The following is a 26,615-nucleotide window of genomic DNA, read 5'->3' as shown; positions in this document are numbered from 1 at the left end:
TATTAATCGAGAAGGAAGATGTTGTTGGTGAGATTAGTCAAGACAGACTTTTTTTGTTTATTTCATTCATTTAGTTTAGCACATGGCTTGTTATTATTGTAGTTTTGGCTGATGTGCCAGTCAGCACAACAGCAACATCGCCCCCTTCTGTTTAAAGTATGTTTTACAGTGAGCTGTTTCAGTATTTAAATCCATAGCTTAAATACTAAAAGGCACACATTGCATAAGGGTACAATACATATTACATTTCTAACCAATTTTCTACTTATTAACCAAAATGGAAGGAGTGTCCAGTCTAATCTGCAAAGTGCCAGTGACACTGCAGGTCTTCACTCAAACAAGCAGGAGCTCACCTGACTCTACTTGTTCAATGAGCTAGTCTCAGTCTTCAAACAGTTCTTGGTGCTCTTGCTTTGTTTAAACCCAGCGGCCACACTGGCCCTTTGTAAATAAAACTGGACACCCCTGCCGTGCTGCATAGTCCACAGACTAATAAGAAGTGGGATTTTCCTATAGACTGGTCTGTTGGCCTGAAGAGATGTATGCCAGATCTTTCTAGAGAGCCAAGTTGGCCCATCATAGGACTCTAAATACACCAGAAATAAGTTACTGTATTAATATATTCATTATATAATATCAATGTTTGAGTGTGTCCATAAAAATGCTGCAGGAATGTTCATTGTTTATTTGACTTTTATTTTATTTTCCAGGAGCAAGTTTTCTTCTTCAGAAGTGCTAGAATGAGCCAAACAGTCAGTAACAAGAACATAAAGTATGTCAGGTGCACTGTAGGGTTTTAATGCAGCTATTAAATTATCCAAAACGTTCAGCAGGCTCACATGTATCCCCACTTGAACTTCTCTGGTAACTGAAAGTGCGTCAGCAGATGGCACTGTTCCCATTTTGTGCTGATATTTTAGAGCTGACATTGAGGGCTCACTTTAATGTTTAGAATACACGGATGGACATTTTACAATAATGAAAACATTTCCAGTAAGTTGTAAATTGTAATCCACAGTGTTATTAGAGCATTGATAACTTATTTTGTGGTGTACTCAATATAACCGCTTTGTACTGATTTCTTTCAGCTTAATTTATCTGCATAATTTGAACAGAGAAGACAAACTTTCCATTGAGTGAAAATGTCATGATTAATGCTCATATTGACCTACTGGTTGTTTAATGAGGTCAGATAGTCCAGCTTATTGTGTGACTGGGGTCAAAGACTCATGTTGTTTCTCATTAGGCAGTATTATGCTGTAGAAGAGTCATGTGTGTATTTTATTTATTTATTTATTTTTTACATATTTATCTCCACCACTGCTCTGTTTAGCTACTGTGTGTGATGTGTATGATATCATTACAGTACAGTGATCAAGTTAATCCAGCCTTGACTACAGCAATGCCCATGTGCTCAAGGTCAATGACAACAACCAACAGCAGCATATAGAGCAACGTGCGGACCATAAAAGGTGACAGGAAATAAGCAGGTATGACATCATTCTGTATATATAGAGAAAACTAGCAAATGTGTGTGTGTGTGTGTGTGTGTGTGTGTGTGTGTGTGTGTGTGTGTACGTACACATAGTTATTAAGGTACATGTTAGTGTGAACAGCTCCTTGGGTGAGCCAGGCCACCAGGTCTATAATAAACAGGGTGGATCATGAGGGATAAACACAGTGTGGGCAGAAGAGAATCTCTCCCTGGACACTGTTTCATAACAAAGCAGTGTTGAGTTAGCCACTACAACTGAGGTTAAGATTAAACTGAAATTTCTATGGATCCATTTCGTATCAGAAATTCTGTACAGGTACAGTAAGTACTGAATACTTCAGGCCACTTCAGACCAGCTGCCCACACCCCAGCTACCGCCACCTGCCTTGGACTAGCTGCCTGGAAAACTACATTAAAGTTTTCATAGACTCCTAGCTATTACTACTGCTGTTAATTTCAGTAGTATAATCATTTGTAGGTAGTTTGACTCTACTGACTTACGACTGTACTGCAAAATACAGCTCAAATCACATCATCAAGTTCGCTGATGACACAACTGTGGTGGGTCTGATCAGCAAGAACAACGAGTCAGCGTACAGTGAGGAGGTGCAGCAGCTAATGGGCTGGTGCGGAGCCAACAAGCTGTCTCTGAATGTAGATAAAACTAAGGAAATGGTTGTTGACTTCTGAAGAGTGTGAGGTGACCGCCCCCCACTGAATATCACTGGCTCTGCTGTGGAAATCGTCAGCAGCACCAAATTCCTCAGTGTCCACATCACAGAGAACCTCGTCTGGTCCCTCAACACCAACTCCATAGCCAAGAGTGACCAGCAGCGCCTCTACTTCCAGCGGAGACTGAAGAAGGCTCATGCCTGAAGAGCCACCCTCCCATCCTCATCATGTTCTACAGGGGGACTGTGGAGAGCATCCTGAGCAGCTGCATCATCACCTGGTTTGGGAATTGCACCACCTCAGACCGCAAGACCCTACAGCGTATAGTGAGGACAGCTGAGAAGATCATCGGCGTCTCTCTCCCCTCCAACATGGACATCTACACCACATGTTGTATCCGGAAAGCCACTAGCATTGTGGACGACCCCACCCATCCCTCACATGGACTTTTTTCACTGCTGCCATCTGGCAGAAGGTACCGGAGCATCCGTGGCACCACTGCCAGAGTCTCCAACAGCTTTGCTCCTCAAGCAATCAGGTTTTTAAACTCACAAGGACTGAGCTAACAAAAAAAGTGCCATACAAATAAATTTTATTTGATTTGAATAAAAGGCACGTCACCCTACAATTATTTAATTTCCAGCCAAAAAGAAGCGTCATTTTTCAGATGTTTCTGAGGAGATTAGACATAAAATAATCCACTTGGATGAGGAAGAAAAACATCAAAGGAAAATAAGTGAAAAAAGGAGATCTCTAGAAAAAAGACAAAGAATTTACAGGTCCCACAAAAAAGCTGCTGGTGTTCTCAGAACAATTGACTGACCACCCCAGAGTCCAGACCTCAACATCTCTGAATGTTTTTATTATTTGAAGAGAAGAGAAGCAGCCAGCTGAAGACTGAACTTTGGAGGTGTGGAAAACTATCCCGGAATTTCAGCCTCCTGAAAAGAATGGAGGCTGTAATAAAAGCAAAGGGTGGATACTCTAAACCAGGCATGTCAAACTGGGGACCTTCCAGGTTTGAGTGCTGCAGAGATTAACATTTACCCTCATCAGTCACTCTGAATTCAGTTCACAAAGGCCTTATTAATTAGCTGATGAGCTGAATCAGCTGTTCCTAATGAGGCAGGGAGCTGAAGCCTGCAGTGCTTTGACCCACGAGGACTGGAGTCTGACACGTGCACTAGACATTGAAGTTATCGATAATGTATTTAGTTTATTAAGACGTCTGTGTCATTTTCTGTTAAATACTTTTAGTTCTGATATTTTACATAATATATATATATAATTTCACTGGAAATGAGAAATTATTGGTGGTCTCTGTCTGTTGCCTAGTACTGTATGAGCTCATACTATTGCCCAATGCACTCAAACATTCAGTAACTTCATATATCACAGGTGAAAGGGATGTGGTGGGGGCTTGTGGGTAACGTGTGAATGAATGAAAAGAAAGTGTGAAAGAAAACGTTAAATTTAGGTTCATCCTTTTATGATATTTTTGAGCTTGAAGTTTTTGTAATGGCTCTTGTCTTCATCTTGATGCTCCTTTGAGCAGAAATGTTTAAAGTATACAGAATGTACAATAAGGGATTTGCTTAAAACTGATCGATGGGTAAACTTTAGCTCATTAGAATCAAGATATGTGCAAAAAACTTCTGTCCAAAACAGCCACTAAAAGACACGAGAGAGCATCTTCAGTCGCTAAGATTTATGAGTGTGACTGTATTTGGACAGAGAGAGAGAGAGAGAGAGAGAGAGAGAAAGAGAGGGAGAAAGAGAGGGAGAGAGAGAGGGAGAGAGATGGGGAGAGAGAGAGTCCCAGCTCTCAAGTTAAATGATCTGATAACATTAAAAACTGAAAGCTGTAATTGATGCAGGTTCAGAGCTCTTCACTGTTCACTCAGTCACGTGACGAGAGTTCAGTGTGATGATCAGAACTGAAATACATGCTCATTCCTCAAACAGGAAGTGGTAGCATATTAACGGTTGGGGAGTGGAAATCGTGTACTTGGTTAAAGGAGGGGAAAAAAGGAGTTTAGAAAAAAATAAACAAGCTGAGAAAATGGGACCCAGTGTGCATTCATTAGTGTGTATGTGGCGTTTCACTGCACGGCTGGGTTAAAATGTTGAGGTAAAATTACCCCACTGTGGGATTAATAAGAGTCTTTTAACTTAAAACTGTGCAGAAGATTTGAAGAAAAAACTCATAAGTAAGTGTGATTTCTGTGGAGGGTGTGTTCACTTCTTTTCAATTAGAAAATCAACAAAACATCATTTGATAAGAGTGCCTAAACTTTTACATGTACGCATGTGTAAGTGAGTGGGTGTGCGTGAGTGGATGTGCGTGTGACTGCATGCGTGTGTGTGTGTGTGGGTGTGACTATGTATGAGTGTGTGTGTGGGTGTGACTGCACGTGTGAGTGTGTGTGTGGGTGTGACTATGTATGAGTGTGTGTGTGGGTGTGACTGCACGTGTGAGTGTGTGTGTGTGCGTGTGACTGCATGCGTGTGTGTGTGTGTGGGTGTGACTATGTATGAGTGTGTGTGTGGGTGTGACTGCACGTGTGAGTGTGTGTGTGGGTGTGACTATGTATGAGTGTGTGTGTGGGTGTGACTGCACGTGTGAGTGTGTGTGTGTGGGTGTGACTGCACGTGTGAGTGTGGGTGTGTGGGTGTGACTGCACGTGTGAGTGTGGGTGTGACTGCACGTGTGAGTGTGTGTGTGGGTGTGACTGCACATGTGAGTGTGTGTGTATGGGTGTGACTGCACATGTGAGTGTGTGTGTGACTGCACGTGTGAGTGTGGGTGTGAGGGTGTGACTGCACGTGTGAGTGTGGGTGTGACTGCACGTGTGTGTGTGGGTGTGACTGCACGTGTGTGTGTGGGTGTGACTGCACGTGTGAGTGTGTGTGTGTGTGTGTGTGTGTGTGTGTGACTATGTATGAGTGTGTGTGTGTGTGGGTGTGACTGCATGTGTGAGTGTGAGTGTGTGTGTGGGTGTGACTGCACGTGTGAGTGTGTGTATGAGTGTGTGTGGGTGTGACTATGTATGAGTGTGTGTGTGGGTGTGACTGCATGTGTGAGTGTGTGTGAGTGGGTGTGAGTGTGTGAGTGTATTTATGTAAAAACTTATCATTTCGACCCTTTTACAATAAACATGCAATAGACAGTTGTAGTGTGTGGGGGTGGTTTAGTGAACGTGGGGGCTGCTGTTAAGGACTTCCCTTACCCATTAAGTCCTCCCACCCTCTCAGAACATGACACTTCCTGTCTGAGAAGCTGGGAACCTCTATGCTGGTGGTCTCTGTTTAGTTCTGTTTTTCTGAATTACTGATTCTGCTGCATCTTTCTGGTGTTTCCCTGAAACTGATGACAAGTCAGACCACAAAACAGAGAAGTAAAATGTCTGACAACAGTTTAAAAAAAGGAACTAAACAATAAAACAGCTGGAGAAGCATGACTGACCTGCAAATAAAACAAAGAACAGCGGGTTAAAATCCCCCTGGCTGTATGCAGTTATTTTCAATATAACCTATAATATTCATATATCTCATCTAAGATCTAATCAACCACAAAAACAGCTAAATTAGTAAGAATTTGATCGGCTACAAAGAACATATATGAGTACAGCACTAATTTTCACTCAAGAGAATCCAGCGTAGCTTCATGTAACTGTAGCTCTTGTTTAATTGCTGTGTTGCAGACAGGTGTAGGCTTGGGTTTAGGTTTTGTGTGCACCTGGGTAATGACGTGCATGATCTAGATCACGTGGTGTTGGTGGCGGTAATGATTTGTAATATCACCTGCTCACTTGCTAGGTGAGAGTGAGTGGGTGATGGGGGAAGCCTACTTTTTGCTGACCGTTAAACGCTGTAAGTTGTTGATGTGAACGTTGTCTATGAACCGCTTGCCTTTGGACGTTTATGCTGTTTGTGGACGCTGAAGGTTTTAATGCTTGGATACTTGATTTTGATACAGAGTAAAGCAACGTTAACTGAAGCTTGGGCTTGCGTTTTGAACAGCTAGCGCGTCGGGCATTGGTTTCCTCTATTCAGCTGCTCGGCGACTTCGACGTTTTTTGGACAGTCGCCAACATTTGGCAGCAAAAAAGCGGCAACGGAGTTTCCCGGATTGAGCGCACACACCTCTGCCGCTAGGCCTGAGAAAGCGGCCTGCCCGACAGAGACCGGGAAGACAGCGGTGGTATGTAACCGGCGCTTGTGCTGTGTTGGCTGTTGCTCGTTTGAACGCAGTTTGTTTACTTCCACGAGATGTTGTTGTCCTTGTGACGGGCCTGTCACTGTGTTAGACCGTGGCTACCGCTGTTCAGTGCTGTGTGTAGACCTGAGGTTCATTGGGAATTTGGCGTGTGTGTGTGAGCTGTGGCTCTGCGTGTGTTCAGAGAGCTGTTGAGAAATTGCCGCTGTGTTTGAAGTTGCCAAGCTGGTATTGTATGTTGTTTGTCTTGAATGCTTAAAATGAGTGGATCACAAGCTGCGTCTGGCGTTGGAAAACCTGAACAGGATAAACCATCAATTGTTCTCACTGGGAAAGCTCCTGCAAACAAAATTGAAACCATCCAGACAGGAAGAAAAAGGCATGTAAACAAAATGAAAAGGGTAATTGCATCTCTCAAAGAGCTAATGAAGGATGATAATGATTCACAGGTTAAATCACAGCTTGATGAATTAATACATCTGTTTGAGGATGCCAGCGCATTACATGAATCTCTACTGCCTTTAATTCCACTTGATGAGAAAGATAAGCAAAATTCATGGTTATCAAGCATTACTCAGTACAATAAAGGTTTCATTGAGGATGTTAAAATATGGCTTTCTGAGGCTGATAAATATTCAAGCAGGCCATTTTTTGACACTGTGCCATCCCAGGAAACAGGAGGAGCAATTGAGGAGAAAGAAAACAACTTCAGCTTGAAGCAGACATAGCTGCAACTGTTGCAAAGGTCAACGTGTTGAGAATTGGGAGCACCACTTCACGGAAATCCAATGGAATGGAATCATATTTTAAAACGAAGGACAAAATCTTTGAAGTTTTGAATGCTGATGCAGAGACCTTTGTTCCACAGACACTTGGTGTATGTCACGGCATTGGAACCTTTTTGGGTTTTGGCGCCACCTAGTGTTTTCTAGTGGGGGAAATATTCATTATTAAGCCTGCTTTTATTTTGACACTTACCTTCAGTTGATGTAACTTCCTGTGATGTCATATTCAGCTAGAGGAGGAAGTTCATTACTTCAGTTGAGTCAGACCATGCCAAGGTGAAGAGGTGCTCATTCTTAGGTTGTTCTTGCCCTTGGAAAGGCTTTGCTTGTAAGTTAATAATGTTTGTAATTTTGTGTATTAAGGACCAATTTATGCCTTATGCATCTTAAGTTAATTTGCAGGAGAACAATATATAATTTTTTGTGTAAATAGAATGTCTGAAGAGTTTCAGCAAGTCATGTAGCGCTAGCAAGCTAGCATGTTCGTTTCCTCATACAATGTGTATGCTACTGTGAGTGTATGTAGAAAGACAAAGCAAACATACTTTTATGTACATTTGTTTGTTTATTTAGTTTTACGAATCCCAAGGAAGAATTCTGTGTATCTGAAGATTGGAGTAAACTTTCAAAACTCACTTCTGCCTCAGGAATTCATTCTGTCGTTAGCTGTCTGTCTAGTCAAGTAAATGAGCGCCTGATAAGGACAGAACAGTGTAAATGCAAAAGGAAATATAAGCATTTGAAATGCAAAGCCTAAAGTAAAAACACTTCAACAAAGTGTGAAAGGGGATAGGCCTGCACCTTTCCTCATGGGGCCTTTTGATCCATCCAGACCATGTAGTACAATTCCACGTTTGCCATTGCAGCAAGCTGCTTGCCCAGTAACCAGTGGAAATCTGCTGTCCATTATGGAGAAACAAAGTGAACTAACTAGTATGTTGGTCTATCAACAAGGTCTTTTGTCATTACCTAAAAGAAAAATTCCAGTCTTTGATGGCAGTCCTCTGCACTTCCATGCTTTCATGCGTTCATTCGAACAGGTCATAGAAGCAAAAACCAGCAATGCTGACAATCGCCTGCATTACCTTGTACAGTACACTAGGGGGCAGCCCAATGAACTTGTCGAGCTGTCAACATATGTCTGATGGTGCTGGATATGTGAAAGCAAAGACTCTGCTGTATGATCACTTTGGAAATGAACATGTGATTGCAGCTGCTTATTTGAATAAAGTTCATTCATGGCCGTTAATCAGATCAGAGGATGGAAAGGCTCTTCAGGCATACTCTCTGTTCTTACGTGGGTGTTGCAATGCGATGGAAGAAGTTTATGGCCTCTCTGAATTGAATACACCTGCCAATATGCTTGCTGTGATTTAAAAAAAAGCTGCCGTATAAGTTAAAAGACAAATGGCGAACAGTAGCATGTGACATCAAGGAGAGGCAGCATCGCAGAGCTACATTTGTTGATATTGTTTCTTTCTTGAGCGTCAAGTTAAAATTGCTACAGATCCTGTCTCTGGAAGCCTATGTGACATTCCTCCAACATATTTAACAGCAGTGGGAAGCGATGGAGGGAAACGTCGTTATCCAGGGGCAAAAGGAAGCAGCTTTGGTACAGCTGTTACTGCTTTTGAGAGAAGAATCAAACAGGGACTCAAGATAGTCACACTTTTGTGAAGATTTGTCTGTTCTGCAAGGGTGGACACATGCTAGAATCATGCTCTCTGCTTGATAAGAAACCTCATGATGAAAAGATTTCCTTTCTTAAAAGAAATGGTATCTGCTTTGGATGTTTTACTGGACACATCAGCAAAGAATGTGGAAAATGCCTTTCATGTAAAATGTGTGATTTCAGACATCCAAGTATCCTTCATATCCATCACAAGGAGAAGAAAGAGGTCAATTCTGACACGGAAACAGATAACATTCCTGTTACAGTCCAGACTAGTGGTCTTACTGGGGCCGGTGGACAAGACTGTAAGCTTGCCATTGTACCAGTTAAGGTAAAATCAAAGAAAAGCCAAAGAACAGTGGAAACCTATGCCTTCTTGGACCAGGGGAGTTCAGCGTCGTTTTGTACAGTGGGCCTCCTGGACAAGCTGAATCTCACTGGGAGGAAGACCAAGATTCTCTTGCGCACTATGGGAAAAGAGAAAGTGGTAGACAGTTTCATTGTGACTGAACTGGAAGTTGCCGGCTTGGACAGTGATGTTTACTGTGAAATGCCTGACCTCTTTACTCAACGTAGAATGCCTGTTAATGTGTGTAACATCCCAAAACAACAAGACCTGGATGACTGGCCACACTTGAAGCACGTTTATCTGCCAGAAATTGAGGCGCATGTGGAGCTTTTGATTGGCATGAACATGCCCAGAGCATTGGAACCTCTGGAGGTTGTCCGGAGTGTAGGTGATGGACCTTTTGCCATTAAGAGTGCTCGGTTGGACAGTAAATGGGCCACTTGGCAGGGAATGCTGCGGAAGTCCAGGATGTCCATCAACAGTCACAGCCGACAGTCACAACTTTTTCACAAAAAGTTACGCTCGACAAGTTATTGAAACAGCAGTTCAAAATTAACTTCCCTGAGAGCAGCCAGGATTTGCAGCTGGGGCTATCAAGGGAAGATTCCAAGTTTTTGAGGATGGCTAGTGAGACCGTGACTCTGAGCAATGGGCATTACAGCATTGCCCTGCCTCTGAAAGACCGGGATATAAGAATGCCTGACAACCGTGCAATTGTGGAACAACGTGCCTTAAGCTTGAAGAGAAAGTTCATCAGAGATAAAGATTTTCACAAAGTTTACACTGCTTCCATGGAAGATCTCATATCCAGGGGATATGCACAAAGAGTGCCAATTAAAGATTTGGAGTGCAGCGATGGCAAGGTTTGGTATATTCCCCATCATGGGGTTTACCACACTTTTAAGGGGAAAATCCAGGTCGTCTTCGACTGTGCAGCACCGTTTCAAGGCGTTTCTCTTAATGCCCAGCTCTTGAGTGGTCCTGACTTGACAAATGCATGGGTTGGTGTGTTGACTAGGTTCAGGAAAGAACCCATTGTGTTGATGTCTAACATCGAAGCTATGTTTCATCAGGTGCGTGTGCCAGAGGAAGATGCTGACCTCTTGAGATTTCTCTGGTGGCCTCGTGGCGATTTCAGTCAGAGCATGCAAGAGTATAGGGTGGGTGTTCATTTGTTTGGGGCAACTTCTTCTCCAAGCTGTGCTAACAATGCTCTATGGAAGTGTGCAGAAGACAGCAAAGCACAGTTTAGCTGGCAGGTGATTGATACAATCTTGTACAGTTTCTATGTGGGTGATTGTCTTGCTTCAGTAGCCTCCGAAGAGGAAGCCATATCTCTCTACAACGACCTTGGAGACATCTGTGCTAAGGGTGGTTTCCGCCTGACAAAGTGGATAAGTAATAGCCGCAACGTTCTTGCTGTAATACCTGAGGATGAAGGAGCAAAGGAAGTTAAGGACTTAGATCTGGACTGCGATATCTTGCCTGTTGAGCGAGCATTGGGAGTGCGGTGGTGTGTGCAGTCAGATGCATTTAAATTATACATATCCATTCCAGACAGACCATTGACCCGCAGAGGAATCCTTTCCACAGTGAGCTCCTTCTATGACCCTCTGGGGTTCCTTGCTCCCGTTATTTTCACAGCCAAGAAGATTCTTCAGGATCTGTGCCAGAGGGGCATAGGATGGGATGACACTATACCATCCATAGTTGCTCAAGAGTGGAAAGATTGGGTGGGAGAATTGAGTTTTTTGGACAACCTTAGCATCAGACGATGTTTAAAACCTCCTGACTTTGGAGAGACGATCACTGCTCAGTTACATCACTTTGCAGATGCAAGTGAGAAGGGGTATGGTGCGGTTACCTACCTGCTCCTGCGTAACAGTTGCTCACACACGCACAGCTCCTTCATAATGGGGAAGTCCAGGGTTGCACCTTTAAAATTAGTCACGAGCCCCTGCATGGAATTGACAGCAGTTGTGGTGGCAGCTCGCATGGGAAGATTAAGGAGGAGGGAGCTAAGGCTGCCTCTCCTGGACTCAGTGTTTTGGACAGACAGTACCTCGGTGCTGAAATATATCAATAATGAGACCTCTAGGTTTCGTATTTTTATAGCGAACAGAGTGTCAGAGATATTAAAGGCTTCTGAGGCCTCCCAGTGGAGGTATGTGAACACAACACACAACCCCGCAGACTTTGCTTCCAGAGGTATGAGGGCAGAGCCCTTTTTAATTAACACTGAATGGATATCTGGTCCTGCGTTTCTTATGCAGCCAGAGAAGGAATGGCCTGTAACCCCAGAGTACTTGCAGGAGCTCCCATATGAAGACCCTGAAGTTAAAGTGTCTGCCGCTATTAATGTTTTGCAAGCAGATGGTGACGGTCCATTGGCTCATTTGAGTAGTCGTACTTCATCTTGGACATGCCTTGTCAGGGTGAGGGGTTGGATCTTGAGGTTCAAGACATTGCTCTTGCATCATAGAAAGGACAAGGCACATTTTCAGTCTGCATCTGATTCAACTCAGTGTAAGGATGTTCATCACAGAGTGGTGTTCTGTGATGGCTTTCTCTCGTTGGAAGAGATTAAGGATGCTGAGATGCAATTAAAAGTTTTGTCAGCGGAAGAAGTATGCTGAAGAAATCTCCTGCCTCCAAAGGGGAGAGACTGTGAAACAAAGTAGCTACATCTATAGGTTGAATCCTGTTTTGGAGGATGACGTGCAGCGTGTTGGCGGACATCTTAGTAGAGCTGTTATGTCTGAAGATTCCAAACATCCTGTCATAATCCCTAAGGATTTTTACATTTCCAATCTCATTTTACAGCATATCCATAAAGAGGTGGGTCATAATGGTAGGAACCACGTTCTCTCAAAGCTGCATCAGAAGTATTGGATTCCTGGTGCAGGCGCTTTGATAAGAAGCATTACGTCAAAGTGTGTGGTCTGCAGACGGCTTCGTGGATCTCTAGGCCAGCAGCAAATGGCTGATTTGCCTGAAAGCAGAGTGACCCCTGAGAAACCTCCCTTTAGTTTCGTTGGAGTGGACTATTTTGGCCCGTTTGAAGTAAAGCGTGGCAGAAGTATTGTGAAGAGATATGGGGCCATCTTTACGTGTTTAGTGATTAGAGCTGTACATGTTGAGGTTGCCTCATCTCTTGATACTGACTCTTTCATTAATGCTTTACGCCGTTTCATCGCAAGACGAGGCCAGGTTCAAGACCTGCGTTCCGACAATGGTACCAACTTTGTGGGAGCAGAGCATGAGCTGAGACAAGCTATGGAAGAGTGGAATCAGGAAAGGATTGCTGATGCGTTGGCTTTGAAGGGGGTTAAATGGATCTTCAACCCTCCAACTGGATCGCACCATGGTGGAGCATGGGAGCGGTTGATGCGTTCCATCGGAAAGCTTCTCAACTCCACCTTGCAGACACAGTATTTGGATGAGGAAGGCCTTCAAACTGTCCTTTGTGAAGTGGAGTCGATCTTGAACAGCAGGTCCATTCCACAAGAATCCACCGATCCCAATGATTTGGAAGCTTTAACACCGAACCACCTCCTCCTTCTCAAGTCCAATCCTTGCTTACAACCTGGTCTGTTTCAGAAAAATGATCTCTATGCACGTAAGAGGTGGAGACAGGTCCAATACATAACTGACCTCTTCTGGAAAAGATGTATTAAAGAATATTTGCCACAACTTCAACAGCGGCAGAAATGGGCACAGATTAAATGCAATTTCGTTCCTGGAGATGTGGTTCTCATAGTGCATGACTCAGCGCCTCGTGGTTCCTGGATCATTGGCAGATGTACACATCACAGCAGCTGTACCAGACAGGAAAGGACTTGTATGTCAGGTCTGGATTAAGACCTCAACCAGCCATCTATGCAGACCGGTCACAAAGATATGCCTTCTTCAGGAGGCCTCTGACTCATGACATCTTGGAACCAACTTGATGCAACTATAATATGACTTGATGTTGAACATTAGACATACATCGTAGACTGACTTGATATCAAGGCTAAGTGCTGGTAACCTCTGGCCCATGACTGACTGATCAGAAGAATTATTTAGATGGACTTTGAGTACACTGTATTGTTTCATTGAGAATCTGTTGTATGTCTTGGATTATGGTGTCGGATGTGTAATTATTACAGTGTGGTGATGTAATAATGGGGGGCCGGAATGTTGCAGACAGGTGTAGGCATGGGTTTAGGTTTTGTGTGCACCTGGGTAATGACGTGCATGATCTAGATCACGTGGTGTTGGTGGCGGTAATGATTTGTAATATCACCTGCTCACTTGCTAGGTGAGAGTGAGTGGGTGATGGGGGAAGCCTACTTTTTGCTGACCGTTAAACGCTGTAAGTTGCTGATGTGAACATTGCCTATGAACCGCTTGCCTTTGGACGTTTATGCTGTTTGTGGATCGTAGGTGTCTGTGGACGCTGAAGTTTTTAATGCTTGGATACTTGATTTGATACAGAATAAAGCAACGTTAACGGAAGCTTGGACTTACGTTTTGAACAGCTAGCGCGTCGGGCAATAGTTTCCCCTATTCAGCTGCTCGGTGACTTTTGAAGTTTTTGGACAGTCGCCAACATGCTGGTTATTCATTTAATTTTCTCAGTTTTTCCAGCTCACTCACCTGTTCATTTCATACAGCAGACGGCTGAACTCACTCTGTGGAAAGAACACCAGTGAGGGTGGTTTTAGTGTTCCAAGCTTGATTATAACAAGAACCAATAGTGGTTGAAACAGGGTTTTTTTTTTTTTTTTTTTCCCCCCCAAAATATATTCTATTGTTTGTTTATTTTTATATGCAGTTTTATAATTTATACTGTTATCAATTATTTATGATATTTTACTATTTGTTTTAAAATGTGCTTGAGCCTGTAACAAGCACTCTATAAATAAAGCTTCTTCCTTTTTGCTGCTGCTGCTGCTGCTGCTGCTGCTGCTGCGCCACATAGCTCACCACACAGAAGCCAACAGCGCTGTGGTCTGAAGTCTCAGTATGGGAGTGCATGCATCAGCTCATGTAAACAGAGTAAAATTACACAGAAAATATGGCAGAACTGTGACCTAATAAGGAGGTCTTAGTCTGAGGAAATGATGTGTAGATTTATCTGAATAGTAAACATGTATTTGTTCAGAAATACACCGACATCAGAAATATGAACTGATCACAGTTAAATCATTTCTACATCTCCTCTGGAGGAAGTCCAGTATGTGCAGTTTCCATCCAGTACCTGCTTCAGCTGATCAGTCCTTCATCACATTAGGGCAGGTTCTGCTGATGGGACTGGAGAGAAGATATAAAGAACCTTTCTGTATTTATACCAATGATATTTATCTAGAACCCTTCACTGTACTCTAGCTGTACTGTCAGTGCTTTTAGTATCAAAACAGGCAGGTAAAGGTTCCTCTGTGATACTGGCTGTTTATTATCAGTTAAAATAGTAATCTAAACTAAAATGATTTTAATGCCAACCCATTTTAAAACGGCGGCTTTTACCGCAATGCATGAGCATGCCCAGCCTAGCCCAGCCTCTATCACATCTGCTCTGTGTTTTTTGTTTTCTATGAATCTGAGAAGAGTTAGATGAAGCTAGATGATGGAGTTGAAGAGTTAGATGAAGCTGGTTGATCAGAATGGCTGGTTAAGATGTTCTCACAATACAGGATTCATCCAGCTCTGCTTCTCCTGCTTTACTGTAAGTCTGTTTTCCTAAAACTACTTCAGGAAAATGAGGAGCTCTTGACTGACAGAGCGTTCAGTCCAGACTGATCACTGACAGATCGTCTTTACTGTTACTGCTCTGGGTTTAATAGAAAACAGTGTGACTGAGTGATGTTTTATGCAGTAGAGCTGAGCTGAAAGTTGGTCTATCTGTATTAGATGATGATCTATCAGTGTGAAATACAGGCACATTAATGATCTGTAATAAAGTGTGCTGGATGAAGCTTTAAGCAGTAGTGGTGTGTGTGGAATGAAGAATAGAACAGCAGGATCAGGTAGATGAGAGCTGAAGTGTAGTTACTCAGTTAGTAGTTGAGTCTGAAGCTGCTTTGCTGGCTTCAGTTAGGAATGAGCTCTGTCACAGTTAGAGCTGCCATGATTAGTCGACTAGTCACGATTATGTCGACTATTAAAATAGTCGACTAATTTAATAGTTGATGCGTCGTTTTTTTTGTTTTTTTTTTTTTTTTCTTCAACTTTTTTCTCTCAAATCCTGCGGCAGTTTCCACTACTGCGTCTGCCTTTCTGTCCTTGACGCACAGTAGTGGAAACCGGGGTAGGCAGTGGACGACATCCCAGGATGTTACACAGACAGGCTCTGGTATCATGGCTACCCGGCTACGGAACTCAAAAGTGTGGGATCACTTTAAGAAAATGAAAGAGAAACGCGTGCAATGCAATAAGGATGATCCTCTCCAATGGTAGAGTGAAAAATGAGGGGCATTTCCCCGCGCTGTCAAAGCTATCTAAATCTTTTCTGTGCATCCCTGCAACCTCCACCCCGTCAGAGCGGATTTTCTCTGCAGCAGGGAACATCTGCTCTCAAAAGAGAGCAAGCCTTTCTCCAAGAAATGCTAACTTTCCTGGCTATGAACAAGAGCCTTGTGCAGTTTGGGATTGTATAGTCAGAGTGTAGTAAGTTGAATGCAGTTGTGAGCACTGAGCACAAAATGCACTTTTGTTATATTTGAGTCAGTGAGACCAAAACTTTATTTTTGTGAATAATTCCTTAGTTTCAGGTACCTATCTAACTTGATTTAAATGCAGCTAAGTTTGATGCCAGAGACAAATGAAAGAAAGAAAGAAAAACCTAAAAAAAAATAATTTCTTTAATGTATATATTTTTGTGTTGTTTAAGCCAGTGCCTTATCCTTATTTTACACAGTTGTTTACACTTTATGCTAAACAGTTAAATAATTGTTTGTTGCAACAAACTGCATATTTCATTAAAGGTTTACTGAACTATGATTTTTATTTTTAGTTAGCACATAGCTGAAATCTAATGATGGTTATATAGTAGCAGATGCATTCTAGTGCGATAAGCTGTATGTTTTATTCAATTAATGTATGGTCCGATTAGTCGACTAATCATAAAAAATAATTGGTGATTAGTTGACTATAAAAATAATCGTTTGTGGCAGCCCTAGACACAGTATGGAATTATTAAGTAATACTTGATGTGGCAAAGGCTTTGCAAATGTGTCAGTTTAATGCAGTGAATACATTTTGAATATGAAGTGAAAATGAGCACAGAACTGAACAAAAGCTTGAATGCTGGATTTTTTACACAATGGAACACTTGTAATAAAAGATCACAGCGAATAGCCTGGAGTGGCAGCACTAAATGTAGATAAAATTACATTGTCATGTTGCAGAAAAGGCATTTATACAGGCATTAGACGTTATCTGAGATATCTGAGGTAGTGGATTCAGAAATGAACTGATAGTAAATATCTTGTGTATGTGAGTCTTTAGACTAATATTACCTACTTACACTGTTTCAGGTCTGCTGTGCTCAGCTGGAGGAGAGGTTGTCAGACTGCAGGAGCTGGAGGGAAACACTGTGACCATCCATACTGGATTAACTGAAGCTCAGAGTGATGCTCACATACTGTGGTTTTATGGACCTGAGAACGCAGAAATAAAGATAGTGAACAGTGAGAGCTTTGAAGGAAAGATTATTACAAACTATTACAGTCAGATATTCAGAGACAGTCTGCAGCTGAACAGAACCAGTGGATCTTTAACCATCAGGAACATCAGCAGAGAAGATTCTGGAGTTTATAAACTACAGATCATTACTGGAATATCCTTAGACTGGAATTACAGTGTTGATGTCTATGGTGAGTAAATATTACATTTTCCATTTTTATAGTTGCTGTAGAAAAAGGCAGAACATGAATAAGCAGAACTGGGCTCAGACTGAAGACCAACAGCGTGAACTACATCAGTCATAAACCAGTTCACTTCTGCCAACAAAGTTTAGCATGATAAAGAAATATTCTACAGAATGTCTTCTGGTTGGTCTAGGGCAGTGGTGTCAATCAACCAGTACAAGGGCCAAATTGAAAATCTCATGAAATCTGTGAGCCAGAGAAAAAACTTTTATTTTTAATTAATGTTGTGCTGTAACCAAAACTTATGGCTCTTGTTTATTCAAAAATATGCAAAGACTTCAACAGTAAAATACAGGCACCTGTAAGTAGACCTTGACTTATTAGAGAGCTTGAAAAAGTGCTCTGTTATCTCTCATACTTTTTTATTCTTATTCCACACTTTTCTGTGATTAATACAGCCCGATCCACTTAAAGTACAGATTCCATTCAAACGGTTTCGAAGGTCTCGGTGCTGTGACTGGTGCTATGTATTTCTGGAGTCGATCAGATTGGTAGTTTTTAATAAAATTAAGTTTAAAAATGAAAAACCTCCCATAAGAATGAATGTTAAGAACTTCAAATTCTAACTGACATTGTCACAAACACAGCTGATCATGCAGGGAATCTGCTTTAAAATCCTTAAACTTTCATCTAGAACCTCCATTTCAGTTTAAAATGGTAGAGAAACGTGTCCTTTCTGAAACCTCAAAATATCTAAACATTTTATCAATTAGCTTTAGAGTTATGAGCATTTGTTTGGCATGTTACGGCATGGGCTCGTCCACACCCCGCAACATAAGAAGAGGGACACAACACGAAAGGTTGAGTTTAAACCAAAGAATACTTTTATCCAAAAATGTCTAGGGTATGAATGCAGTGTTAGTCGTGAACGAGTGGACGTATGTTTGTGTCAGTAGATGATATATGTAGAGGCAAAAGAAAAGAAAAAAAGCGAGAAGGAAGGGGGGGGGGGGGGAGACGGATAAATCAAAGAGCCTGAAAAAGAAAATAAACCGTGCCTACACAAAGAAAGAAGGTGCCTCTGGGAGAGACAGATCCACCACCTTTTAAGCTATACCTCTTACCAGGTGCCCTCAATGATCTAATTAGACTAATCAGGCCTAGCTCCGCCCGTGCACTGGCAAACTAGTACCTGAAGGGAGGACAGGGGGTCGTCACAGGCACTAGGCACAGAAAACTGCCCCATTCACTCCCATGTAAATTTCTCAAAATCAGAATCTGCTTATTTCAAGATTCTGTGTGTTTTAACTAATCATAACTGACACCTTTCTTCTCAATACACCAAAATAATCCTCAAGGGGTCTTCTCACGCCATCTATCTGGTTAAGCAATAGCTTAAACATTTCCCGAGTTATGACTGTTTGTTCAGAGGGTGCAAATCAAACTCAAACAAGGCTTCTCCACTAAGAGCTGCATAATAAGAGACAGTTAATTTGAATGACCTCCTGCCCCAAACACATACATCTCTCCCTCTCACACACAGACACATACCTAAGGAGATGTGGTTCACCTACACAGAAACACACACTTGCAGCTCCTTTCAAGCACTCTTGCAGTTTCTTCAGGGAATTCACATCTAGTTACATGTAAACATCCCCAGGTGCTCAGTCTTTTAAACCTACTTATTGACCTGCTTGAACTAGAGACCTTGCATCTGTACTTTGCTGCAAGTTCATTAAGACTTGGACTCTTGGAGTTTCCGGTGGTGGAACTGCAGCTGAAATGCATTTGGGTGATATGGCTGGTGTGGAGCTGCACACAAGTGTGTAGAATTGAGGTGTAACTGCTGTCCCATAGACTGTTATTGGGGTAGGAGAGTTGGAGGACACCACATTGCATGCTGGTGACTGTAACGCAGCACATTGTAAAACGAACTAATATTAATAGAAAATTATTTTGCGGGCCGGATAGGATTGTGTGGCGGGCCTGTTGTTGCCTGTGGACCTTGTGTTTGACACATGGGGTCTAGGGTGATGAGATTTTGTGCAGAGTTAAATCTTGGATGAACATCTAATGATACAGATTTGAATGATTTTTATTCTGGTTGTCCTTTACTTGATTCTGTTACATTTACAGTTGTATTTAATAGATATTTAGTTTTGTGTTAAAGGGAAGCCCTGTTGGATATATATGGCTTAAAATAATATCAGAGACTATTAAAATATGATGTATAAACCAAATGGAAAAGTTTTATCAAAAACATCGTTGATATGCAAAATACCTGTGCTAGTATTGTTGCATTGTGATGTTGTCATGAGGTTGTGCTGTTCTGTGGAAAATACAACAGTTAAAAGTTTCTCTCAGGCAATGTCACACTGAAGCTAATTTTGTTTATTGTTATCATGAATAAAGTGTTTTTAGTAGTATTTAACATGTACATCATATTGAGACTTACAATTCTTAACATTTTAAGGTTTCCTAAACCTTAAAGACTAAGTGTGCATTTACTGTGACTGCAGTAGTTATACTTTTATTCATAGTCAGATCTACATGTTTCTATTTTTAGTCAGTCAAGCTATGTGACCAAAAGACCAGATGTAAATATAATTGAGAACGTTATACTTTTTTACTGGCGAATTCAGAGAACATAGACCAAAAAAGTAAAAATTCAGACAAAAAAATTTGACATGCTTTATAGATCTTTATATAGTTTATTACCACCCTATTTCCCAAAAGGTTGGGACACTGTGCAAAATGCAATTTTTATTTTATTTACAATGATGTGCAAATCATGTAAACCCTATATTTAATTGAAAATGGTACTATATATTAAATGTTGACACTGAGAATTTTTTTGGTAAAGTTGTGTAATACTACGACTACACGATCAAATAGTGCAACAATTCAAGAATAACGTTTCTCAACATAAAATAGCAAAGAACTTCATCATCTGCGGTACATACAACCCCTGGCAAAAAGTATGGAATCACCAGTCTGGGATGAGCACTCATTCAGACATTTTATTCTGTAGAACAAACTCAGATCAAAAACATGATGTAATAATAAGGTCATTCCAAAGTGCAACTTGTTGGCTTTCAGAAACACTAAAAGAAATAAAAAAAAAAACATTGTGGAAACAAAGTAAATGTTACTTTTATTGAGCAAGCACAGGGAAAAAAAAATATGGAATCACTCAATTCTGAGGAAAGAAAGAAATCGCCTAAAGGAAATGGGATTTCAATACAGGAAAGCTAAAAGAAAGCCATCATTGACACCTAAACAGAAAAGAACAAGACTGCAATGGGCTAAGGAGAGGCAATCATGGACTGTGTGGATGACTGGATGAAAGTTATCTTCAGTGATGAGTCAGGAATCTGCATTGGACAAGGTGATGATGCTGGAACTTTTGTTTGGTGCCGTTCCAGTGAATTTTATGAAGAGGACTGCCTGAAGAAAACAACCAAATTTCCACAGTCCTTGATGATATGGGGCTGCATGTCAGGCAAAGGCACTGGGGAGATGACTGTGGTTAATTCTTCTATCAATGCACAAGTTTACATTGACATTTTGGACAGTTTTCTCATCCCTTCAATTGAACGGATGTTTGGAGATGATGAAATAATTTTCCAAGATGACAATGCATCGTGCCATAGGGCAAAAACAGTGAAGGCATTCCTTGGAGAACGACACATTCAGTCGATGTCATGGCCTGCAAATAGTCCAGATCTCAACCCAATCGAAAAAAATGGTCCACAAGAAGGCTCCGACCTGCAAAGCTGATCTGGCAACTGCTATCAAAGAGAGTTGGCACCAAATTGATGAAGAATACTGTTTGTCACTCATCAAGTCCATGCCTCAGAGACTGCAAGCCGTTATAAAAGCGAAAGGTGGTGCAACTAAATACTAGTGATGTATTTTAAATGTTCTTTTGTTTATCTGTTTCATGATTCCATATTTTTTTCCTCAGAATTGAGTGATTCCATATTTTTTTTTTTTTCCCTGTGCTTGCACAAAAGTAACATTTACTTTGTTTCCACAATGTTTTTTTTTTTTTTTTTTTTTTTTTTTCTTTTAGTGTTTCTGAAAGCCAACAAGTTGCACTTTGGAATGACCTTATAATTGCATCATGTTTTTGATCTGAGTTTGTTCTACAGAATAAAATGTCTGAATGAGTGCTCATCCCAGAATGGTGATTCCATACTTTTTGCCAGGGGTTGTAATATCATTAAAAGTAGAAATCTCTGTATGCAAAGGACAAAAATCAGTTAGCAGTGTTAGCTGGCCGTGATCTTTAGGCCCTCACTGCATTAAAAACAGACATGATTCTGTAGTGGAAATCACTGTATCGGCTCAGGAACAAGTCTGGAAACCACTGTCTGTGAAAACGGTTTGCTGCTGCATCCACACATGCGAGTTAAAACTCAAACTCAAAGAAACCAAATATAAACAGGATCCAGGATCCGCCTTCTCTGGGCCTGAGGATTGTTTTTTTGTTTTTTTTCTGAAATCATGTACACTGTGTCGTCCGAGCTAAAGACCACCACCACTTGTTATCAGTACACAGTTCAAAAGCCAGTATTCATGATGGTATAGGGGGCATTACTGCACATGGCATGGGTGACGGGCACATCTGTGAAGGCACAATTAATGCTGAAAGATGTTAAACTGCGTTCTGCATGTATTACAACAGCATTGCTGCATATTAAAAAAATCACCCACTGATAACATTTTGAGCATTATGAAATGAAGAATATGGAAAAGGAGACCTGAACTGTTGAGCAGCCGAAATCCTATATCAAACAAGAAAGGGAAAACATTTCACTTTCAAAACAACAGCAGTCAGTCTCCTCAGTTCCCGAACGCTTCCAGAGTGTTAATAGAAGATTGATGACTGACACACAGTGGTAAACATACCCCCACCAACTTTGTTGTTGGCATCAAATTGAAAATGGGCTTATTATATTTTTCAAAAAAAGTTTCAACATTTGATATGTCATCTTTGTACCATTTTGAATGAAATATAGGGTTTAGATGATTATTTACATTTTGTACAGCAGGCCAACTTTTTTGGAAATGGCTTGGTATATAGGCTCATTGTTTTGTTTCCAAATATTATAAAATAATATGGGAGATCTACCAAAACTATATACCTGTTGTCGTTTATACATCACCAAACACACTACAGAGTTCATTATGCTGAAAGATGCGATCTCGTAAACAACAGGAGTTGATCAGAGGCAGTTATAAGTCCGTGTATAATGACTAGAGATTTAACACACAGCCCACATGTGCTGTTTATGAGCTACAGCAGATATCAGACGCGCTGAAACCTGCCTGAGTTTGGCAGACATAGAACCTTCTCTAGCAGCCAAACAGGCCAAACAAATGTCAGTGATTTGACGTTTAAACTATAATTTATAGTATTTTTGCATATTTATACTGTTGGTGGTGGTTATAGGGTTGTATATAATGTTTCAATGTCTCTTATCTGTTTTATTGTTTTATTCTGTATTTTGTAGCTCCAGTATTAAAGCCAGTCATAAGAAATCAAGCTGAAAAGCGCTCAGTGAGTCTCAGAGAGTCGTGTTCTCCTCTGTGCTCTGTGGAGAACGGGAAGGATGTGAGTTTGTCCTGGTATGAAGAGAGAGAGAGAATCTCCAGCATCAGCAGCTCAGATTCCAGTGAACGTCTTTATCTTCCTCTGAATAAAACCAACCCAGACTGTTCTACTTACACCTGTGTAGCTGCTAATCCAGTCAGCACTCAGACAACCCAGCTCAACATTACAAACATCTGCATTAAAACAGGTAGGTAATAAAACCACAAAGCTCAGTGAAAGGTAAATATTTTCATCAAACAAAAAGAAGCAACTAAGAAAACTTCACTAGTTTCTCTGATGCTCTACTGATGCAGAGCCACCTGCTAATTACTGAGATTTAGCACAGAAATGTTTGTCTTTGCCACTTCCTGAAGTAAATGTAAAAGTATTGTTTACTTATTTGACTAATTTACTGCAGCAAATGCTTTTTTAACAGTCTCAGGTACGAAAGGTCCTAGAGATCTCTCCAAATCACTGGCTGCTGTTCTGACACCTGTTGGTCTGATTGTTGCTCTATTAATTTTATTTTTGTGGATCTGGAAAAAGAAGACAAGCAACAAGGCAAGAGATGCAGCTGGTTTTACAACATCAGTTGTCTTTCATTATTTTATTATCATTATTTGTTTTTTGTTTGTTTGCTATTTTGTTTTATACATAGCACAATATACTGTCCTGTCTTTTGTCTGCAGTTTGTGAAGACGCTGAGCTGAATTATGCTGAAGTGAAAACTAAACCTCACGGTTCAAATGAAGCTCATGAGGTGAGTTTACTACAGATTTAATAAATAGAATAAATGATACACTTTATGAGATGTGAATATTTGTGTTTAATCTATTGCACTTCAGTCCTGAACATTAGAGTCATCTGCTGGACTGGAGTGAGATCAGGTCTCTTTAAATGAGCCGTTTCTAAAATATCAACTTTATTTCAAATTTAATTCAAAGAGATTTTCTTCTAACTTCTATTAGTCCATTCACCATGAAACTTTCACACAGCGTAAAGGAGAGCCACCAACATTTCAGAATTTCTTAATATTTGGTCCCTCTTTTGTCTTAATGACAGTGTGAACTTGAGCTGTATGAACTACACAAGTTTGTGCAAAAGCCTCTGATCAGTAGATCAAATCCACCTGAGTCACATGAACACGAGACAAGATTTACAAAAAAGCCTTGAGTCACAGATTTGCTTAAATTTGGGTAGTACCTCTTAAATTAGAAATCTAAAAATGTTTCTCTTTATTTTGCATTGCTTTGTTTTAATGTTTTCAAAATTCTAAAAGTTTCTTGTTTATTTTCCAGATGTTCAGTGTGTTCTCAGATGCATGTCTGAACAGTTTTATCCTGCAGTCCATGTGTTTTTACTGAAACGTTCTGCTGTGTTTACAGGTAAACAGAGCTGGAGGGACAGAAGTTCAAGACCAGACTGAGCCAGTGGTTTACTCTCCTATCAGGACGTAACTCTGTATTTCAGCATCAGAATATCCTTTTTAATTATTTTACATTTTTAGCCCATTACTGCCCTCTTTTCCTCAGTATTCAACCTGCTAGCTGTTTAAAACTAGTCACAAGCATTAACTGTATTTGTATCCATCTGTGTATTTGTGCTGTGTTCCTTGTTTAGGGTATGAATTTCATGAAAACATTTCATTCTGAACAACTATAAACTGGCATTTCAGTATTTTGTACTCATTTTGGTTTTGTTATTTACTGTCTTGAACACTGTCTGCCTCACCAAGCTGAGTTCTTGCTTATAAAGTTAATATAAGCCTATAAACAGCACAACACACTTTAGTTTTGTTTGACCTTTTTTGTCCTTCAGTAACAGTAGCTGACTTTAGCCGCCTGCCTAACTAGCTTGATTATTTTGATAACGTGGTTACGTGTGCGTAGGGTCTGTTGCTAGGTAACAGCCATAAGTCTTCTTAACCTGAGAAGATGCTGTAAGATAAAATTCCCAAATCAAGTAAGATTTGTTTCTGTAATATAAATATATGAAAAATCTTAACTTGACCTGTCAGATCTTAAATTAAGAAAAAAGATAGGAAGTCTCAGTAATGCGGTCCCTGGATTTCACATCATAAACAGCTTTTGGACAAATCAGCACTGAGCTGTAGATTAATCAGGGACTTGTGGAGGTGGACACTTCTGGTCACTTATTTTTTTTGTGGCATCAGTAATATGATTTTTTTTTTTTTTTTAGCAGAGGAAACAAATGATACTACATAATTATAAAGAACAGAAATTATTACTCCACTAATCACCAACATGGTGGCAGTGTCCACTTTAATATCTACGTATTTTTGCTGTGATTTTCTTTATCCCTCTTTAAGAAATATTTGTTTTGACTCATTGTGTTTCACATGATTAGCGGTTCATTATAAATGCCACATTTTATGGGTGTGATGTGCACAAGGATTAGTCTAAAACGTGGTTAACAGAGGAAGTGGTTACGAATTAACTGCCACTCTGTTTGTTAGATTTTGTGAAGCTGTAAAGTCAGGAATCCCATCTCAGCTGAACTTGCTTTGTGAGACAGACCCTGATGATGAGTTTACTAAAGCCGCTCTGTACTTTTCTGTATTTTAATCGAGGACACACACAGCTGGTGATGTGAAGCTCAGCGCTTATGAAGCACTAAAAGCTATTTGACTGCTAAAAGCGCCCTCTTCTGGAGAATCCATCTGGACTGACCTTTCGCCACTCATACTTTAGCACCTTATAAAATAAAATAAGTGTAAATAGATCAAAGTAGGTGTTTCTTTGCAAGCTTTAAAAGTCTACATAAAGGGCTACGGTGTGTCAAAATAAAAGCCCCTCTTAACAAAGTATGATGTCAGAATAAAAGTCCTGTGCAGAAAAGCCTTTCTGATTCTTTTGTACCTCACATTAGTTTCATCAGCAAATAATTCACTTTTACACTTAACTAATTTAAAATAAGCTTAAGAATTTATATTGGCAGACTTTAAGGTGCTTTTGAGGTAACAAGGTTATAGGTAAGATGCTTACATTGATCAGTTTGACTTTGTAGCCTTTGTAGCTTTGTATTAGAACAATATGGTTCATTATGAAGTTCTTGTGCAGTGTGCCTCATTTTCAAAAAATCACAAAAAAAAAATTGACAGAGAAGGAATATCTGCACACTATTGGCTGATGTCCTGAGTTCTGGTATCAGAGAAAATTTGGAGGGAGTGAAAAAACATTCAAAAATGTAGTGGTTATTTCACTTAATAAGCAGACGGTATGTGTGATGGTGGTGCTGCTTGCCCCAACCTGCTTTGTTTTGGTTTTTTAACTATGTAAATGACTCATTGGCACTTTGGGTAGTTTTGACTCAATGGAAACTCTCTGGACACTCACTGGACACAGAAAACCTGCTACTTTAAATATTTAGACTAGAAATGTTAAAGTTGGCTTGGAAAAGTAAGAATGAAGCAGAAAGAAGTAAGATCATCAAGAAACTAGATCTACTGGCGACCATCAACAATAGAACAACGCGTTTCAGCCTGAAGCTCAGCTTCTCAAATTTGAGAGGTTTCAAAGAGTATTTAGTACTTTCTGTCTTCAGTCTATTGAGTCAAGCTTAAACATATCTGCCTATTTAATGCTGTAGAAATAATCTAATGTCAAATAATTATATTCATTCTACAACTAGCAAAATCTTCAGAATAACCTTAATAAAGCTGTGATTACTAGAGCACTCAAACCTTCTCTGACTTCTCTGAAGAAATAAGGTGGTGGGGGAAGATGCCGGTCAGACCAGGCAAGCCCAAACGTATAGTGAGGGTTTGCTGGGAACGTTTGGCAGAAGAACCTGTCAGATTGATCTTCAACTCACACCTCCGTCAGAACTTTGACCAGATATCGGGGGAGGTGGGGGACATTGACTCAGAATGGGCCATGTTCCGCTCCTCCATTGTTGAAGCGGCTGACTGTAGCTGTGGCCGTAAGGTAGTTGGTGCCTGTCGGGGCGGT

General features: G+C 40.7%; 1 protein-coding gene and 1 long non-coding RNA gene across 3 annotated transcripts; both read left to right on the top strand.

Annotated features, from left to right (window-relative positions):
- Positions 1 to 7,470: 7,470 nt before the first annotated feature.
- On the top strand, positions 7,471 to 7,806 carry LOC108413577. The gene is made up of 2 exons (XR_001856779.1): positions 7,471 to 7,499; positions 7,745 to 7,806. It is a non-coding gene; the product is annotated as an uncharacterized LOC108413577 (long non-coding RNA).
- A 7,020-nt stretch (positions 7,807 to 14,826) lies between these two features.
- Positions 14,827 to 25,502, top strand: LOC108413576 (SLAM family member 5-like). 2 transcript variants are annotated; one of them, XR_005129389.1, is made up of 6 exons: positions 14,827 to 14,902; positions 16,713 to 17,051; positions 22,565 to 22,852; positions 23,081 to 23,205; positions 23,334 to 23,404; positions 24,030 to 25,502. XR_005129389.1 is itself a non-coding variant. In XM_037533045.1 (5 exons), the coding sequence occupies exons 1-5, from the start codon at positions 14,854 to 14,856 to the stop codon at positions 24,099 to 24,101; spliced, it is 819 nt and encodes a 272-aa protein (XP_037388942.1). In that variant the 5' UTR covers positions 14,827 to 14,853; the 3' UTR covers positions 24,102 to 25,502. The 2 variants fall into 2 exon arrangements, 1 of the variants encoding a protein (XP_037388942.1); XM_037533045.1 differs by lacking the exon at positions 23,081 to 23,205.
- Positions 25,503 to 26,615: the final 1,113 nt, after the last annotated feature.

The sequence above is a fragment of the Pygocentrus nattereri genome, chromosome 22 (genome assembly GCF_015220715.1).
Source record: "Pygocentrus nattereri isolate fPygNat1 chromosome 22, fPygNat1.pri, whole genome shotgun sequence".
In the NCBI taxonomy this organism is placed as follows: domain Eukaryota; kingdom Metazoa; phylum Chordata; class Actinopteri; order Characiformes; family Serrasalmidae; genus Pygocentrus; species Pygocentrus nattereri.
The sequence above is the reverse complement of the archived record's forward strand: the minus strand, read 5'-3'. Positions and strand labels throughout refer to the sequence as shown.